Below are 20,828 nucleotides of genomic sequence, written 5' to 3' on the forward strand. Positions count from 1 at the left end.
TGGTGTTGAGCCCAGGGGGCCCTAAGGTTTTATTTTTTTAAAAATTAAAAATACTTTTTAAAGACACATTTTTTGAATAAATCGTTTACTTAAATTTCTCTATCAATAAATTTCATAGACTAGGTTATCAAACCGTGTTCCCGTAGATTACTTAAATACCTACAAATTTTCTAAAAAAAATAAAAATTAACACTTTTTTGAACAGAGCAAAATAATATTAACTAAACAAAACTAGAAACACGTCATTTTTACTACATCACGAGCAAATAAAAATTAATATGTAGCCAAGAGTCATAATTCAGGATTTCTCTGGGGGGCGTTCAGCAATACCTGGGGGGCCCGGCATCCCCAGGCACCACTGTAGTTACGTCAATGGTAGTCACCTAAAGGTGGAAAATAAAGGTTCATTAAATAACCACAGTGGCGTTAATAAGCAATAAAGTATCGAACTGAGTTTATCGGTTATAAATAAAGTGAAGTTAGTCAAAAAGGAGTGGCAACACACGTCTTCAGAAATCGCATATTTATCTATATCTAATTATTTCCCATTACAAAAATTTTTGACGCTTCTTTTAAATGTAGAAATTTTGCTACAGCAGCGCCCTCTTAATTCTCCCCCCCCCCACCCCTTCAATAATAATATAAAGCAAGCCTGATTCTAGAAAGTTTTAAGTAAGATATAATCATTTAGAAAAGAGATTATAAAAAGCATCTACTTGAACTAATATATCGTCACAAAATATATTAAGTCCTAAGTGTTAAGAAATATGATTTGTTATATCTATTACAATATATGCCCCAATCAGTAAAATTGACAGTCGAATACTTTGACTACAAATGCATTAAAAAACAACAAAAAAAGGTTTCCAAAAACTTCAGCAAAAATGATAAAATGATCATTTTGAAAGTAAGCATCAAATATCAACCACAATCATGAGTTACAATATCCAAAAACGAAAGAAAACTAACTACGGAAGAATACAAAAGAATAGTTATTTAAATATGTATAATATAATATATATTATGTAGTAGAGGTGGTTTTGGCAAATGACATTTATGTTACATAGTAAAAAAAATCGCCCGGTGGTGGTGCGTTCGAGCACCGCTGTCCAGTGAGATCGACATGCGCGGTAGCGAGGCGCGCGCGAGGCTCGGCCCCCCACGGCCGAGGGCTACGTGACGCTGATGATGGAGCGGGCCGTCTCTTTGCCCCCCTCGGCCGACTCGTTGCGCACGCACTGCCCCGTCAACTGGTTCACGCTGAGAGGATTGTTCGCGTCGCGCGGGTTCGTGCCCACGGGGTTCCGCGGCGACGGGTGGTGCAGCTGGGGGGGCGGCAGCTTGACGTCGAAGCCGTCGTGAGGAGTGAGCGGGCTCTGCATGTAGGGGCTGGCCACGCTCACCGAGGGGCTAGCGGCGCTGGTCGAGGGGCTGGGCAGCACCATGCCGCCTGGGCTGGTGAGGCTGCTCAGGGCTGAGAGGCCTCCGGGACTCGACATGGACTGGCTGAAGCTCTCGGCGTCGTCGTCGGGCGGCGTGTGCGCGTCGCCCATGCTACCGCAACTTCCTAGATTGTCGTCGGATTGGTTACCGTCGTTGGGGTCCCCTGATTCCATATATCGTATGCACTTCTTTTTGCGTCTGTAAAATTGAAAACATATGTTAAACATTAGAAAATACAAATTGAATATAACGTCCTTCAAAACAAACCATGCTGGTGGTTAGAATATAATGTTCATGCAATGTTCTCGTTTTTTTAAGTATTCCTGAAAATTCCATGCTAGTGTCTAAATATAAAAATTATAAACTTAAAATAAAAAGCCGATAATTTTAACAAAAGGGCGAATTTACAACAAACTTCACTACAAATAATTTACAGGTAAATAAAAAATATTTTCCTAAATAACATTTTAAGACATAGCAACATCTTGCTTATTTTAATTGCCCTTTTTTTGAATGATTTACTTTCACTCTAACAGATGTTTGATAGAAAAGAAAAAATAAACATATTTACACTGTTTAAAAGCATTTAAGATTTGAGAATCACTCTAATACTCGTACACTGCAAAACTGTAATTAACAATTTGTAGATAATTAAAAAATCAAAAATGAATTTATTTTAAAAGTTTTTGTATATCAACTAGGTATATTTTATTTTTTCAATTTTTTTTACGAATTATCAATCTGCATATATGACAACAATGAATTAAATAATGTCCATAAAAATATACTCAGAATCACTTTAAACTTATTTTTAATAGATACTCTTTTAAATATCTAAACCCAATAAAGACACTATACATTTAGATCCATTTGTGATGACGTCACAAGAAAGAGCAGAAGCTTAATTTAAGCAACTCAATGTAAATTACCTTCAGTGAGTTTTGCCTTAAAGACACTACATAATGAATAATCTCAAAAGACAATATTCTCTTAATATAAGAATAAGAAAGGTAAACTAGTTAAACGAAATTTAGAAAAGAGTATAGATTATAAATTCTTTCTAGTTACTAGTCTAGTTACTTCTTGTTAATTCAAAAATGAAAATATAAATTTTTAATTTTGACATGGAAAAGCTCGACAGTAGTATTTCTAGATCTGTCAACACTATATAATAAAAAAATAAATATAACCTACAAATAAACTTATACTATATACCAATAGGGATCTAATGCTGTAGATAGCAAATGAAAATAAACAACATAAAATAATAAATGTAATGCGTTGGTAAAGACTGTCAGTGCATCAATTATTCACTAACCATTAATTATATCTATTATGCACTGGGAATCCATACCATAATTAGACAAATTTAGAAAAAAATGGGTTAATAAAAGTAAAATGTCATGTCATAAATCAAAAACAAAAAAAAATAAACACGTCTAATTTTCTAAAAACATCGAACACCAACACTGCTGTTGACTAACCAACGTTTTGCTATAGATTGACGTAAGTGGGTTCCTGGAGCGAGTCGGCCGTCGATGTTCCAGTGGCGTGCAGCAGGCCTCCGTGGATGGCAGAGGCGGCGCCTCCGTGAGAACTGTTGTCGGGACTAAACAATCGTTAAATGTACAAGGGGGCTCGGACATAGGCATACATACACTCAAAATAAATGCACAATAATAATCACTTGAAAAAATAACTATCGAAACTTTAAGCGACACTAAGGTATAATAAATAACAACAGACACATAAATATAAAAGTTCCAAAAATAAAGTAAACTAAATTATAACAAAGGAAGAAAATTTAAAATATACGTAGATATAGTGCAGAGTTGCATCAGAAAATGTGTCTCGAAAATCGACAATTCATAATTTCCTTTAAGGCCCCTTGCACTGACTTAACAATTGTTTTGGCTACTGAACAGCAGTGTATGGTGCACAATATCTAAGTTTTGCTTGGGTACTTTTTCTGTGTGGGAAGACACATTTTCTGATTTACTTTAAACTATCATGTAAATATAATTAATAAATATTAATACCTTAGTAGTGCCTTCCTTAAACAAAACTATACATAATCATATAAAATAACAAGTCTTTCCACATAGATAAGAAACACCAACATTTGTATGGATTTGCACAGGTTTTTAAAAAATGATGAATACGAAAAAATATTTCCAAATTTCTTTTAAAATAGGTATTTAATTTAACTTAGCACTACCACTATGTGACAAAAATCGCAGTAAGAACTTCCTCAATTTTAAAACCTTCTTTTCTACAATTCTTACAAAATTGATACTGATTATAGAAATATTTTCTAATATTCAAACTTTACAACATTCTAAAGTATATTCGTCAAGTTTGATGAAATACAGAATCGTGTTGATATTGCAAAACCATACAAATAATTGAAAAAACTGAAAAATATTCACATAACTGCTACAAAACTAAATCATATAAAAAAATATTTGTTCAAAGTCATGCCTAAGTAACGAAATAAAAATATTCTAAAATATCCATAAAGATATATAAAATAATATCAAATAAATCATAGGGTATATTTTCTATCACTACAACATACTTAAAAATGAATGTACTAACCTGCAAGGTTTGCACCACTGGCTTTGTTGATCTAAACCGTATCTTGCTCGACATTTCTTCATACTGTTACCTATTGCAGGATTAAAAAAACATTAGTACTCAAATAAAATATAATAATAACTGGGTGCATGCTCTAATATCGAATTATATTTTTAAAACTACGGGATTCTAATTCTAACTACTCTAAAGCCACTTATGCCTGTCCTGATGAAAAAAAAAATGAAAAATAAAATACTTTAAAACTTTTAAAATCGATAATAGTAAGGGTTCATAAATTAAAAGTTCTAAAATTCTAGAATAGTCTAGGAGCCAGCAACCTTATTTTGATGTCCATCGCAAGAGTTTTTTTGTCTTTAAATATGATGAAAAAAACACAACTAGCTAGCTCTACAGTGGCGGATTATGCCTCTTATAAACTTATTATTATTAAACAGACAGCAATGTCATTTATTCCTTGGATTCATTGTATTGTTTCAAAGGAGTTCTCAAATTCAAGATTACAATTTAGATAAGCTCAGCTCTTGTTATATTAGTTTATTTTTTATAATCATATCACGTTTATGGGAGGCTGTTGGAACTTAAAAAAAATCTATAAATGGTAGCTTGCTCCTGGGCTATAATCTAAACATAAACTAATGTAATATTAACTGTCTATTAACTAAAATAAGTACTAATTTTTAAATAAAATAACTAGGGTACGAGATACCTAAGGGAAAAAAATCATGCTGGAACTACAGAGCCATTTAATGAATATAAACAATTTCGTCTAAATTTAGAAATGGTGAAAAATCAGATATAATAATAATATTTTGTGATAGATGGATAAAGATCCGATAGAACGCCAACCAAATGCGATCGATCGGACTGTTTTGAAAGAAAAATTAAAATTTGGATTTGTTAATGAATTGATTAGTAAATGAAAAAGAAACAGCTCTGCCCGCATAAATAACTGGAGTTCTGTGCATGCAGGCTTCCGACATACGTGCATACAGTTGTCCATCGAGAGGTCTGCATAACGACCCTTGCAGAATAGGTCCTGGCCGGCAACCGAATACCCCAAACATGCAATATATAGATATAATAATAGAATAAAGGATGGGCTCACAAGATACTAAACCTCCCCGATAGGCTTAATCGTACTCCAAGTGTCAATACAAGACATCGATAAACCAATACAAAAACGAACATAATCATTTCCGTTTACTCAGTAAAAAAATGCCATCAAATTATAAATCCTATTTAAAACACAGTCATAAAGCAGAACACTTCATCTTACAAAAACTTTCAAATATCATAAATGAAGTCCATAAGTTGTAGATATGCTTGTTCAGTTAAATTGGTCAATTTTCTAATAGATTTCCAATAGTCGTGGTATTGGAATAGTTCATTAATCGAATCTGACACTTTTCAACAAACTGTTATTTGATATAAAATCAAGTGACACTAAATATACAATTTGACAACAAATAAACAGTCAATTAAGGCAGCTAACCCCAACAGAAGAATATTGTAATATATTTGTCAGTTTGTAATAAGAGAATATTATATCAAGTGTAAGCTTATAAACATAAATTCAACAATATCATTACGATTTATAACTTTCGATCAAGAAAGTTTAATTAAATGTTGGCTATGATTGCCACTGCCGTGTTATATTTATAGGAAACAGTTAAATATAACGTTTCGACTTGTAATATATTCTAGTCGTTATCTAGTAAAAAATGAGTAAAAACAGTTCATAACGACAAGAAATAGTATCTCAAAAACATAATTTAGATAAGAATATTAGTTTTATAGAATATAACATAATTTAAACACAATACACCAAAATACTTCATATTACCCTGAAAACAGTTGAAAAAGTTTGGATGGATTTGATGACTTAAATATAAACTCAATTAAAATTGCTCTAAAAAAAGTTGTAATCATCTATAGATGCTAATGACAAATGAGCATCAGAGAAACGTGCTTTGTTGTATTGTGGTTTAATGATAACATTTTCTATACTGTTAATAGTCGAAAAGCTTATTCAACTCTTTTATCGAAACATTTAAGGAAGAAAAATCATTCGAAGTCTAAGAAAGCATTTCATCATTAAAAAAAGGAGTATAATCTAAATTATTCGTTAATTATTAACCGTGATAATTAATCAAGAGGTGTGTTGCAGTATCGACGCTTGGAGTATGACTTAAGACGGCGGGGGATAGTAGATTGCGAGGGTGGCTACCTCCGTCTTGCGGGTCTTGCTTACGCTTCCTCTTCTTGCCGCGAGTGGCGTTGGCGCGGGACGACCAGTCGGGATAAAGCTGCATGTGCAGCTGCCTCTCGCGGCGTGCCAGTTCATAGTACTTGGCCTGCTCCTCGCGGCCCAGCGCGTGCCACTAAACAGAACAGAGTCAGCAACGTGTCGCATCGGCAGGCACCAAGAAGCCGCGCGCAAGATCGCCACCAGCCACCGCCGGCCCGCCGCCGACCCATTCTGCCGCCAACACGCAGGTATGCACGTCGGTCGGATGGTTAGATGGGGTTAGATCGAATGCAATCAAGTGTTAGTCCCTAGAATCCGTGTGCGCAGGGCCTTGGCTGCCGTAATGCGGCGCAATGGCACGTGAGGGCGACGTCACGCGGAGCGGGGCTGGCCTCGCCTGCGTGAGGTCGCGGTATGCGCAGTCGCCCTGCGCACACAGATCTAAATCGGTTTTCGGGCACTCTACTAGTTAGGGTGCGCGCTTCGTTAAAATAACTACCTCCCGACTCGATCGGTGCTCGCTCTTTCTTTCGCTTCTTCTTCTTGGTGCCGTAACCGTAATTGTCCCTTGCGCTCCAGCCCGGGTACAGCTGCATGTGCAGTTGACGCTCGAGCCGCGCCTTCTCGTAATACTTGGCCTGCTCCTCGCGGCTCAGCGAGTGCCACTATGCAACCATACGTTTAGCTTTTTATTTCACACCCTCCTCATACACACATGAGACTTTAATTTTACTATTTAATTTAGTTTTATTTGCAAAATGCAAGTTTGAAAGCGTTTAATAGAATATACCTTTTTTAAATACGTAATTTCACCAAAATATATCAGAATAACAATACACTTCAGATTGATACTTCTGGTCCAAAAATGAAAAAAAAATATTGTAAATATATCACCCCAAATACTTTTCAATTTCTTGATTTAGTTTATAATATACATACTAAAATAACAATCATTATAATTCAAACTATTGATAAATGGTCGAACCGTTATCAAACTTAGTTTTGAAATGATAATAATCTTTGGTCTAGTGTTCTTCAAATGTGTAGAAATGAAAACAAAACATGTTGATAAATTCAATAGATGCTTGAATACTAGATAGTTGATTATATCACTTACTTATATTATTTATATTGTATTAATTAATATTATATTGACTAGATTATCCAATTTAACTTGATCTTTGTTCTATACGTCGTCTTATAAGTTTGATGTTATAATATCAATAATATCATATAAATATTATTATATATATTTCTACTTTCTGGATGACTTCTACAATTATTTAATTTCTCATATTCTAAATAAATATTTAAGTTAATGTAATTATTGGTAAATATAAAGTTTACTCAATCCAGATAAAACAAAATCAGTTATAAGCGCTTCTAAGTAAAAAATGGTTATTCTAAAATACGTTCTTTAAAACAAAAAAAAATACTTAGTCACAACGCATATTGGCATATATACGTTGCATATATATCAATATGCGTTACATACCTTGCTAACACACAAAAACGACTTTGTATTTTTAAGTACATATATTAAAAAACAATCGTAAAAACTACTTCGGCAAATTTTACTATATGTAAAACTAAATTTCATAAAACTTCATTTATACAATTTATTATCAGAACTATTATTCTTTCTGTTCTGTACACATGTGGTACAAAATAAATAACTAACCACTTTTTTAAAAGAGAATTAAAAAAAAATTATTATATACCTTAAAAGCATTAGCCACTTTCAAACTTGCAAGAAAAAAAAAGAACTATTAAAAAAATAATTAAAACTCATTCACTCCAGATAAAAATTCACGCTAGAAATACGAAATTAACTTACCCGTCGCCCCAGAATCTGGTTAATGGCAGCACTTTCTTTCAGTGTACATTCGGCAACCACTTTGGCGCGCATCTCCTTCATGTACAACATAAAAGCGTTCAGGGGTTTCTTGATGTGGGGCTTCTTCTTTTCATTATCCTGATTGTTTTTGCCATCAACGTTGTTCTTGTGGTCTTGTGATCTACAAAAAAATATCATTAAAGCACTTTATCAACGGTTCTTTTATTGTTTACACACTCGACTTTTATTTTAACGTCCATTACGTAACCATATTTTAAATTAATATAAATAATAATATAATACTGTTATTTTCTTAAGTTTAGCACGTAATGTTTGTGGACAGGTCTGTCAGTCTAACAGTCAACAAAATTCTCTTTAGCGCGTAAGATCAATACATTTTATACGCCAAATGTCATGCGCTGATGTATCTAGATATTCAATGTTCGAAATAAAAATTGCGTTATAGATACAATAAGAAATATTTCAGTAAACAAGAACTAATGACAAATTTTAAATATTCCTAAAGGCAATTATGTATAAATAATTTAGTTATATAAAGAAAATAAATAGTTATCAAACAATGTTAAAATAAAACAAAATTGAAAACTTAAATACAAAATATACGTAAAATTTGGTAAAATAAAAAATTACAAACTGTGTCTCATACTTTTCAAAATTATGAAAAGATAATGGAAATCGACTCGTTTTATGCAACCCGTAATACAACTAGGCGGGACGTTCAAATCTTACCCTGAGGCGGGAATTTCAGTCTGTTCACCCTCCATTTCGTTCTTAATCAAAGCGTCGAATCCGCTGGGAAATTTGTAAGTCGTATACGGCTTTTTCTCGAGCAGATTATTTAAAATCCGATTTGAAGACGCGGTGCTGGTCTTGCTTTCAAGCGACTCTGACGGATTCGAATGCGATGAAAAATTTAAGAATTGCCTGGCCTGTTGTTGTTGATGTGATAGCAAAGAATTCATGTACCAGGCAGTGAGAAATTTATTGTCTAAGGAGTTCATGAATGAATACGGGTCCGTAGAAGGTAGATCTTCGTTGCTGTCTTTTTTACTCGGACTGTAAACGTTCCTACTGTATAAATTGTGAGGCTCTTCCTTTTTTAGCAGGTAGTTCCGTAGTTGTTCGCTGGGATTGAGGTTCCTGTGCGCGTTAGTGTTTTTGGTTATGTCGGGCGACTTGCTTTTTAGCGATAGGTCTTGAGGAAGTTCGTTAATGTCCTGTTCCCACTTGAAATCCAGTCTTTCGTCTGCCGATTCGTCCTGAGCTTTTTCGCTGGGGGGCTCCGTTCGTGAAAAGGGGGCCACGATAGCGATGGGCATCTTCTTCACCGTTAAATTGAGAGGCTCGTCCGGAGAGTCGGTCATGTTGGAGGGAAAAATCGCTCGCGCGCCACCGGACCCGATCAACAAGTTTTTTATGCGGCCGTTTGTCCCGAAAAATCAATACGAATGGCTGAGCCCGTCCTTTGTCGTTCGGCTTGAATGAAAACAGACAGAGAACACGTGGTCGATCCGGACAGCAAAGACACACGGCTTTGGGGCTCGTTTTTCACCGTCGTTCCGCCGCACCGGGGTGATGATTTTTCTCGGAAATGAGCGACTAAGAGCGTTTTAAGGTGCCACTGCCGCCGTCGTCGTGGCCCTAGTCGTCGTCAGCAGCGGCAGGACAGTCCCGATAGTGGGCCGTTACTAGTTAGATAGAGAGGGCGAAATGCCCCGCCGTTTGTTATGTCGCTATTTGACGGATTGATTCTGCGATTTACCGCTTACTGCTGGGTACAGCGCATCCAGGAAAATTGCAACAAGTTCTCCCCTCGTTAAATCTCGATCGTTTAATTGTGTTGCCGTTTCGAGTCGGGATCCAGGCTCCGGGAATTCGGCCGCTTTCGGCGCTTTACAGTGCTCTGTCACAGACTACTCTTTTATATTTAATGACATACTTTCGTATTAATTTCAATTATTTATTATATATTATAATTAAATGTTTGTATCATTTATTGGAAATTTAAACTAAATGTGTACTTTTTTATGACATAGTTTTATATTCATTTTTTGACAATTCATCATATTTTCTTTTAAAATTATGTCTTCATACCAATTATTTAGAGATTAATTTAAATGTGACTGGATATCTCTCAGGGACTACTGCTTTGATTTATGACACAGCTTTATGATCATTTTAATTATTTAAAAATTATAAATTATTATATTACAAAATTTAACAATAATTAATATTAATTATAATATAATAATATAATCATTTAATTGTATTAAATTATATTACACTTTTATGTCATCTATTTAGGGAAAATAGTTTAAATGTTGCACTGCAGTATTATTAAAAATGATACATAAAGAAAATAAAAAGAGTAAATTCCGATTTCCTGAAATTTATATTAAATCTATAAGTAGTAATATATTGTTCTTCGTCTGATAACCTATTTTAAGACATACTTTAATAAATATTTAAAATAAACTTAACGATTTAAATATTAACGTACTATTAGTATAAAATATGTGTAAAACTTGTCATAAATATATGTTGTATTCCTTATTTCAAAATTTGCTTCTTACATTATATTTTTTTATTCTTCATCAACTTTCCTTCTAACATCAATTAGTTTTGATAAAATAGTAGTGGTATCTTTAATTTATTTGCAGTTATATAATGCCCTTACATTATATACCCTTACAATTAATATAATTAATATTCAGTAAGTTATACGTAAACAAAGATCTTTGTTGTGGAGGTAATAAAACATCGACAGACTAATAATATATAATTCTAAGATTTGATTAAAATTAAAGGATTGTGCAAATATCTGAATCTGTTTAAAAATCTGTCCTCATTCTGACGCATAGAGAAAAAACACTTTTAAATAAAAATAGAATGACACAGAATATGTCCCTAATAGATTGATAAATTATAAGGTATTATCATCATATTCATTTTCTTAAAGCCTAATATTCTAAATAATTTTTAAATTCAATAATGAACATAAAAAATTATTAAAAAGTAAAGTTCCTTTAAAGAATTCACTGTTGAACAAAATATAAACATATACATATCTATGCATTGTTATACTAATACCAAACTTTACATAAATTAATGAGATATTTAATATATCAATAGTTGTTCAAACACAAGACTATTCTCATATCAAACAAATTTAGTATAACTTTGAAATAATTGATATTCGATAACACTGCCTGTTTCTATAATAAGTTAATTAATTCTGCAGAGGACTGTTGTTTCATAATCCAATAATGATAATAATTATAAAATAAATGTAAATAATATCACCAATTTTTTATAAATAAATCAAAGCATAAATCTGTGAATATTATTATAATTATGTTATAACAAATTCAGAACTACACAGCTTTATATTATTTAAAGAACGAAGGGACAATATTAGATAACATACAAGTAAAAATATTATGTATATCCGTTTAAACTACTCCTAAAACGATAATTATGCAAATTTGTATACAAATATACGAATTACCACTGAAAAGATTGTGTCCATGGATTCGAAATCTAATGACAATAAAAAAAAATGAACTAGCCCCAAAGATATAAACGGTATTTATATAAAATATATTAAAAAAAAATTGATTTGAATAGATTTTAAATAAACAAAAGTTATTATAAAATATCCTTTATCTCCATAAAAATCTCTTATTATTAGCTCATAGCCGCCGTTCTCACTTTAACAAAAAGGCTGTGCCTATTAGAGCCTCTAAAATTAAAGCGGGAATTCGTCAAAAATGCTTTAGTTGAACAACACGAACGACCCACTTTGCAATTCAATAAAAAATGCATGTCATTATACGAGCCCGGAGCGAGGGGTGGCTCTTTATCAAAGAGAATTATTGATCAGAGAGGGTTGAACGAGATAGGGTAGACAATGATGGGAAAGGCAGGACAGAAGGGAGAGGTGAAGGGTTTTGGAGCCTCGGGCAGTCGCGGACAGATGGGGCTAGGGGCTCGAAGAAGAATGATGCTGTAGCCATCGATTTCTGCGGAGAAAAGAAGACGTAAAAACAGAAATCTAAAATTTCATAAATATCGATATAAAGTCAAAATTATGTGGAAATTTAAAACTTATGCAATGTGTTCATAGATGGACATAACAAAGCTTGTAAAAAATGTACAGTCAAATTTAAAGTGTTATATATTTGTTATTTTTAGCCCTATTTTGATGAATTTTTAGCAAGCTGTACACAATTATATCAACTTTAAATCATAAGCTCAGTTTTTTTATAAACTTTAGGATTTGGCATATTTTACAGGGTTAATCGAGGGGTTGTTTTTTAAATTTAAAACAACCCGTGAAATAATTTCGTGTCTAAATTTTCCTAAAATATAATTTTGCAGCCAGAACCATGTCTCCTGAGTATCTTCTTTTTTGGATCATGTCAATACATGCCTTGGCTAATGTTTAAGAGCGAAATGAACCTGCCACCAACAATTTTCAATTTTTTCAATTATGATTTCTTTTGAAAGTTATTTTTCATTATGACAAGGCGGCTTTTGGTGATTATTGTGAACTATATACTACTATGCCCATCATGTTTGACGTTTGGAAAATGCTTGGCAGGAGGTTTACAGGTTGCGAAGAGCTACCAGCTTCATTAAATGAACTTCGCTTGGTTCTTAAAGAAGAATGGGAAAGCATAACGCAATATATTTGCAGCCTCAATGACAGTATGGACGGACTTATACAGGTAGTTATAGCAACCAAGGGAGGCAATACCAAGTATTAGGGTACCTATTTTTTACGATTTTTTTTCTGTTTGTAACTTGAGTATTACAGAGATGTTTTCTTTCATATCGTTAGTTGTGTTATCGTTATGAGTGTTTATTAAAACCAGGAGTGTATCGTTAGTGGTTTTTTTTTTAATTTAGTATAGAGTATCCAATGCAGGCGTAATATGACGTTACCACAATAGTCACCAAAACCATCTCGTCATTAAAAAATTACATCAAAAAGTAATGATAATTGAAAAAATTGCAAATTGATCGTGATCAGTTCATTTCGCTCTTAAAAATTAACCAAAGCATGAAACATGAATAAAAAAAACAAAATGGACAGGAGTCTTGGTTCTGACCGTAAAATTATATTTTAGGTAAATTTATACACGAAATTATTGCACAGGGTGTTTTAAAGTTAAGATAAAAAACCACTCCTCGATTAACCCTGTATAATATGCCAAATACTAAAACTTTATAAAAAACTTAATTTTCGAATTAAAGTTAATTATAAAATATTCTACTGAACACAATTTGAAAATAAATGCCAATAAAACTGAAGTTCTTTTGTTTTGTTTAGAGATGAAAAGAGCAACTTTACAGCAAAGCATAACACTAAAATTAGCTAATGAAAATCTACGCTACTCAGCTTCCGCTAGGAACTTGGGACTATATATTGACACGCATCTTAGGTTTAAAGAACATATAAAGAAACTTTTGCAAACAACTTACACTAGAGTAAAAATATTATATCCCAATAGATACATTTTAAACTTTAAGATGCGAAAAAAACTGTGTGAATCCCTGGTACTGTCTGTTTTCAACTATGCTAATATTATTTTTTATCCATGTTTGGATCTAGTTTCTAAAAACAGATTGCAGTATGTACAAAACGTTTGCTGTCGCTTCATTTTTGGTCTGAGGAAGTACGATCATATCTCTGCTCGTATTAATGAATTAAAGTGGCTTAAGATTTCAAACACTGTCAGGCTGCATTTCGTCATGTTTCTGTTTAAAGTTCTTAGCACATCCACCCCTATATATCTGAGTGAAAAACTTATTCCTCGTAATGTCATGCATAATTGTAATATAAGACATCATAATCAACTGACCATGCCTCAACATAGATCCGCTCTTTTTCAAAGAAGTTTTACCTATGTGGCCGTCACTAATTACAATTCCCCCTTGATAATGATTTCAAACAATGTAATTTTGGTCAATTGCGAAAAAAATATAAAATGTTCTCTTGAATGTCTTCACAGGAATGATGATGGTTTTGTATTTTTTGTTTATTTTTTAAAATTATTTATTATGCCATGTGTATAAGAATTAACTATGTATATTTTTTAATTTGTTAGTTTATAGAACATATTTTTTTGTCTTTTTTGTCTTTTGAACGTATTTTTCAATAAATATCTTATGGCAGCTATGGGTGGTTAAATGTAAGAATAACTTTTTTTGTTAAATTTCGCCACCCTTATTGCATGGTGTGTAATAATATATGTAATGTTACACATCTTTTTTTCTTCAATAAAGACGATTATTATTATTATTATTAAGTTGACATGATTATATACAGTCTGCTAAAAATTCATGAAAATCGGGCTAAAAATGACAAAAATATAACACTTTAAATTTGACCAATAATTTCTGTGTTGCGTTTTTTTGCATCTGAGTGTATATATAAGATTTGTGGAAAAAGTATTTTCTGTTATGAGTTAAATACGTACGAGGTGCTTCAAAAAAGATAAGTACAGAAAAAAATATATCATACGAACAATTAGATTAGGTGGCTATTATGATTGTGCCACTGAAATTTTTCCAGATCTATTGTGGTGTTCTTCTGAAATTTCCAGCTTGCGTTCTCCAATCCTATACTTCTCAAAAAGTTTAATAACTAGCAGACTGAATCCTCCTTATAGCTCTTTCTCAATGGCTTACCATTGCCAAGAACAAGAAACCACTTGGGTTACCACCTGAAAAGTTAAATGTTTTTTTGCTGAATATACAGGGCATTTATTTACAAGTATATTACTTATGGAAGAAACTCTATCATATTCAAATCTACAATGCCACTTTATCTAAGAAGAAAACATTCGACCAATGTGTACTACCATTCTTGGTCTATGCATGCGAAACATGAAGACCGTAAAAGAATAAAGTGGCTACGACAAAAGAACCAGGTAATAGATGGCATTCACAGAGTCAAATCCCTCAAGAGGCAATGGGCAGGACACCTGGCAAGAAGGACGAACAACAAAAATTACAGCATGGTACCCACGAGGAATTAAGAGACTCAGTAAGACCAAACCTGACATGCAACCATGATATTAGGAAATTAGTAGGGAGAACTTGGGCCCGCATAGCCAACAATAGACAACAATAGGCCCAACTACAGAGAGAGTATCTAAATATGCGAGGGAGGCTACACTATAATTAGAAACTGGTTTCCGTTTAAATTCTAACTCAGGAGCATTTAATAAAAAAATTGAAACTTCTGTTTTAGTGGCGAAATATTTTTAGCCATAGACATTATTCATCATGACTTCTGTTAAATAAATAAATGCCTTTATTGTCAAAAAATTTTACAATTTATAGACAAAGGTAAAGTAAACAAACAAAAGAGAATACAAAACAAGTATACAAATTACTTGTCACAAATTGTCAGTCTTATTGTTTAAAATAAACATTTATAAATGTTTACAATATCAAAGAATAAAAAAAAATAAACATAAGATTCAAAAATAGTTACTATATTTATAATAAATATAGTAATAGCAAATATTAGACCAGTGTTTACAAGATCAAATTCGATCATCAAAATATAAGTCATTTACGGCGTAGAAAGCCTTGTCTAGTAAATAAGATTTCAATGCTTTGCGAATTGAAGAAAACGATGTTATGGATTTGATTTCAAATGGCAGGTGATTGTGCATTTTTTTCGAGTTGTATAATATTGAACTTTTAACTAAATCTGAGCGTGGGGTAGGTAGATAAAAATCTTGCTCCGCGTTCCTGAGTGGATAAGTGTGAGATGGCCTTTCTTGAGAAGCTGATACATGCTTACGTATTAGGCAAACGGATTCAAATATAAATAAGGAAGAAAGAGTTAATATTTTTAATTTTTTTTTAAAAGTCCTGAATGAGTTCTGCTGTTTAGTCCCAGTAAATATCAAACAGCTCTGCTCGGCTCTGTTCTTCAAAACAGGCAGAGCTTAATTTTTTCGACAAAGCGTCGATATGCATGTCCCATTTCAGAGAATTGTCTACAACAAGCCCTAAGAATTTTACAGATTTTACCACGTCAATGGTGGTGTTGTTAAGTACAAAAGGCTGCAGCAAGTTTTTATACGACAAAGCTTTAGTTTTAGAAATGTTGAAACTCAGGAGGTTTGAATCGCACCAAGATTTAATGGTGATTAAGTCATTTGATATAATCCTATGAAGTACCATGACGTCCTTGTTGCTCCAAGTGAAGCTAGTGTCGTCCGCAAAAAGACATATTTTACCACTGAGGTTTATTTTAGCAATGTCGCTAATAAAAAGAAGAAACAAAATAGGGCCTAGTACTGAGCCTTGTGGTACTCCACATTCTATTGCTTTGCTAGAAGACAACGTGGTATCCACCCTCACAAGTTGACTTCTGTTGGTCAGATACGACTTAAACCATTCGAGAGATGTTCCCCTGAACCCACAGTCCTGCAGTTTATTCATTAGGATCTTATGATTTACACAGTCGAACGCCTTAGAAAAATCACAGAAAATTGTTGCTGTAAAATGATAGTTATTTAGGCTATAGTAAACTTTATTAAGGAGGGAAAACATAGCGTCATTTGTGGACTTGTGGCTTAGAAATCCAAATTGAGGTTCAGTAAGTATTTTGTACTTAAACAGAAGAGATACCAGCCTTCTTTTAACCAACCTTTCTATAATCTTAGATAGCGTTGGAAGGAGTGCAATTGGGCGATAGTTAGAAGCTTGAGCTTTGTCTCCACCTTTATGCAGAGGAATTATTATTGCCGTCTTAAGACATTTTGGAAAAATACCGTTTTGGAATGACATATTTATTAAAGTAGTTAGGTGATTCAGAGTGTTTTCTGGCAGATTCGAAAACATTTTTAAAGTTAGCCTGTCGCGTCGGTCCCAGATGAGCATTTATTAGACCATAAACTAAAAAAAAATATATTTAATTCCTGAACATTTAATCAAATGCTACTTTACAACTCACATTTTTTATTTTCTACATCTTATTATAAATGCAAGTTCAAAATTTAAAATTCGCCTATATTTTGTTGAGCAAGCCTATATAATCTGAACTAAATAAAATATTAAAACCTAATGGTTTCCATCAATGTCCTCTTTCAATGTATCCTCTATTTCTATCTGTCAGTCCGTCCGAATCCTCTTTTATCTTTTCCAGCTCGTTTGAATATTCTCATTGATGTTTAGGAGTATCGATTTTCATCGCTTTCAAAGTTCTTGCGGCAGTTCTTAGATTACAAAACAGCATAACAGAGTATATATTTGGTTAAGAGATAATTTCTTCAAATATGTTACATATTTTTGACACAGTTTTATAAAATATGATTAATGATATATGATCCTTTATATTTGATAGATGAAATTAAATTCTGTTAATTGAAAAAACACTTAGTTAATATTTTTTTGCGCCAATTTTCAACCAAAGATCAAGTTTTTATGTTTTACCTAATGTAAACCATTTTTCATTTTTGTTGCAAGTTCATCAGAAACCGAATAGAGGCAATGTCCAAAGCAACAAGGCTGTGAAAAATACATAACATTTAACATTCAGTAGGATGCAAACAAGTCCCCAAGATATAAAAAATGAATTTAATGGTGGACTTTAATGACATCTCGACAAATGGGAAAGTTATTCATCACTTAAGTTTATTTTTTACAACAAAATTCGTTAAAAAATATTATTAATTAATTGAACATTTTTTTGAAATACATGACCAGCAGATAAATGTTTCACTAAAAAATGGATATCATATTGGTTAAAAATGGCATTTTTAGGCAAGGAAACAACTTTATCAAATAAAGATTTTCAAAACTAGCTCATTTCTTAGCCATTTATTTTTTTTAAAGTAAAACTTAACAGATATCTGGGAGCAACAGGTTAAACTTTATCCACACATATATATAAACTCAAGGGTTTTTTTGTTACATCCATTCCGCCGAAACCGCTTCACCAATCTTGATGATTCTTTTTTTAAATAAAAGGTGTATATGTGTAGATTTGTTATGAAGTATTTTTATATTGTTTAATGGCTATTTCTTTGTGTAAAACGACTAAATACTAAAACATACCTGAAAAACACCTACACACAATACCTCCAGAAATAAATTATTTGTCATAGTCAGTGGTGTGTCAGTTAGATTATATATCAAGTTTTTAGATATTTTAGGGGTCAGTTCATACAGCCAGCTTTAGAGACATTAATATTAGCACAAAGGTTCGTTTAAATGACATTAGTGAATTAGCTACACAGAGCGATTTTAGGAAATTCATCCTCTTAGAGTGTAAAATTATTTTGGAACAATTTGTTGTATGAACATTTCTTATTATCTGGTCAAGAAGAATGAAATCCTACAAAAAGAATTGGAAGATATTTTTGAAATTCATTAACCAAATGGGTAAAGTTATTAAATTATATATAAAACTTGGTGACCTCTGGATTATACGCATAAAAATTGGCACGAACGATCATTTAAAAGACATGAGTTAATTATTTGGATAAAGCGAATTTATGAAATTTATACTTTTAGGGAGTAGAATAATAGGGAATGGGGGAAAAATTTGCTGTACGAAAATACATTACTATAACATCTAAAAGTTTAAAATTTTATACAAGAGTTTATTTAGTGACATCATATAACGAAATACTAGCTTTTTCCCGCGACTACGTTCGCGTTACACCTCAAATCGTTCATGTGTTGATTTAAATGATTGTTTACTCCTTTATATATAGAGCTAGTTATACATAATTATACATCTGTAGCTCCTAGAATAAAAAAATTGGGAATTTTGTTTAAGTTCAAACCGAGGTTCAAACCTTAATCTAAGGTTCAAACCTAAAGTATGTACTAGGATGTATTTCAGGAAAATATTTTAACTTCTATAGGGTGGGGTGGCTCAAAAAAGTGTGAGTGGATCGGGATGATTTATTTTAAATGGAACACCCTGTATATTATTGCATGTTTGGCTTCCTTTCAGATCACTTTGCATAATCCTAAGATATGAGTAAATATATTTCGATAGATCAAAGATATTAATAAATAAATAATAAAAAATATATATTTTCAGCCTTTCTTAAAAAAATCCACTCCAATATTTTTTTTACTTTTTGGACAAACTTTCTTATTTTTGTTTTTTTTTATGATGAGACATTAAAAAATACATACAAGCCTAAATTTTCACCCTTCTACCATCAACCCTTATTTTTAATAGCGATATTACTAATATTAGTAATTCACTGATTTTAGTTTAACAACAAACTGTTTTTAAAAATTGTTGAGTATGATTGGGTATATATACTAGGTAAAATAGTATTTCCCCAAATTCAATATACTATTTATTGACCCTTTGGGTATATACCGGGTTCAAAAACTGGGGTATTTACAATTCCAAAATTAGTTTTTAATTTGTTTCAAAGAAAAGGCTATGGTAGGAATACTATATTCGTTATCGATTTTTATTGTTCGTAAGACCCTTGCGGCCATTCGTGTAAACTCTATATAAAGGGTGAATGACGGAGACAGAAACTTACAAGGATTGCTAGATGGTGATAACCTACGCGGACAGATGGGGTGACTATTTCCAAATTAGAATTGTTCTTTTGATAACCTTAGTTTTTAGTTAAACCTTTGATTAAACAGATTTTAGGACAGCAATTGAACTGAAAATAAGCATTCTGAAATTGATTATTTTATTTCTTTAACTATTATTTAACTTGCAATTATTTTTCAACGTCTATTAAACAGTTTCTTATTGAACTTTGCATATGCACATTAAGTTTAGGTGAAATTCGTTTTTATTAAGAACTAATTGACCGAAATGAGCCTCATACGAAGTTAGCCTTGTACTGCCTAAGATTGAAGTGAATTGAGAATTTGTTGTCAATTTTTTGGTACATATTTTATGATTGATGGGAATGATCTGAAATGATTAAAACCAATCGATTTAATAGTTGTTATTTGTTCTCTATATTCTTTTCTACATTTTGCTTCAAGTATTTTCTCTACACCTACTGCATGGTCGTTTATTTCACACGTTCACACATAATTAATCTGATAATAAATTGATATAAACAATATTTATAAAAACATTTTGAAAACCTATTAGGTTATTCAAATTATATTCTAAACTGGTATTAATTGTATGCCACAAATGACCATCTCTCAGGTAATTCTTTCCCGTCGTTTTCGAACAGGCCATAATCAAAATTGCTTCTGCTTCTGTATAAGCTTATCGGTAAGTCTGAAGCACCTTAAATACGGCACCTTCGTTTGCATATTAATACAGGTTTAATAAAAATAATCCAGCAGGAAATCCTAATTTGCTACTGTAGACGACGACGGCTTCAAAGAAAATGGAAATCTCTTGTTAGGAGGCTAGTCCGATGGGAACCGTCTAGATAGGGTTTAGTTTATGTTTATTAACATTTATGACTTACTATTTTTATACGTTAAAACAGCAATAAAAATGAGTTAGTCTACTTCGAAAGTAAACAAGTAATTTAGGATTTATTTTTGTTCTTAACTTCCTTAATTTGTAATGGGCATGTTCCAAAAAATATCAATTCGCAAATAAATCATTGTATTGCATAGATTAAGTCTTCATTACTTACAATACATAGGAAATTAGGAAAAACTCGATGATATCATTTTAGAAATTAAATTATA

At 32.4% G+C, this 20,828-nt stretch overlaps 1 protein-coding gene across 8 annotated transcripts in view; it reads right to left on the reverse strand.

Moving 5' to 3' along the window:
• Window positions 1-207: 207 nt before the first annotated feature.
• LOC115883697 (protein pangolin, isoforms A/H/I/S) overlaps window positions 208-20,828 on the reverse strand; it is a 480,212-nt gene continuing 459,591 nt past the window's right edge. For 3 of the 8 annotated variants that reach the window (XM_030902094.1, XM_030902102.1, XM_030902091.1), the window contains exons 7-10: window positions 8,127-8,307; window positions 6,789-6,954; window positions 4,042-4,111; window positions 214-1,641 (exon numbers count right to left, since the gene is read on the reverse strand). In XM_030902094.1, the coding sequence (XP_030757954.1) occupies window positions 1,173-1,641; window positions 4,042-4,111; window positions 6,789-6,954; window positions 8,127-8,307 (886 nt within the window). In that variant the 3' untranslated portion in view covers window positions 214-1,172. Of the gene's footprint in view, window positions 1,642-2,927; window positions 3,053-4,041; window positions 4,112-6,268; window positions 6,423-6,788; window positions 6,955-8,126; window positions 8,308-8,876; window positions 10,040-20,828 lie in introns of those variants that run through there. The other 5 variants (XM_030902111.1, XM_030902107.1, XM_030902123.1 and 2 more) reach the window with 5 other exon arrangements.

Source organism: Sitophilus oryzae, unplaced genomic scaffold (assembly GCF_002938485.1).
Source record: "Sitophilus oryzae breed Bouriz unplaced genomic scaffold, Soryzae_2.0 scaffold_111_pilon_pilon, whole genome shotgun sequence".
Taxonomy (NCBI): Eukaryota; Metazoa; Arthropoda; class Insecta; order Coleoptera; family Curculionidae; genus Sitophilus; species Sitophilus oryzae.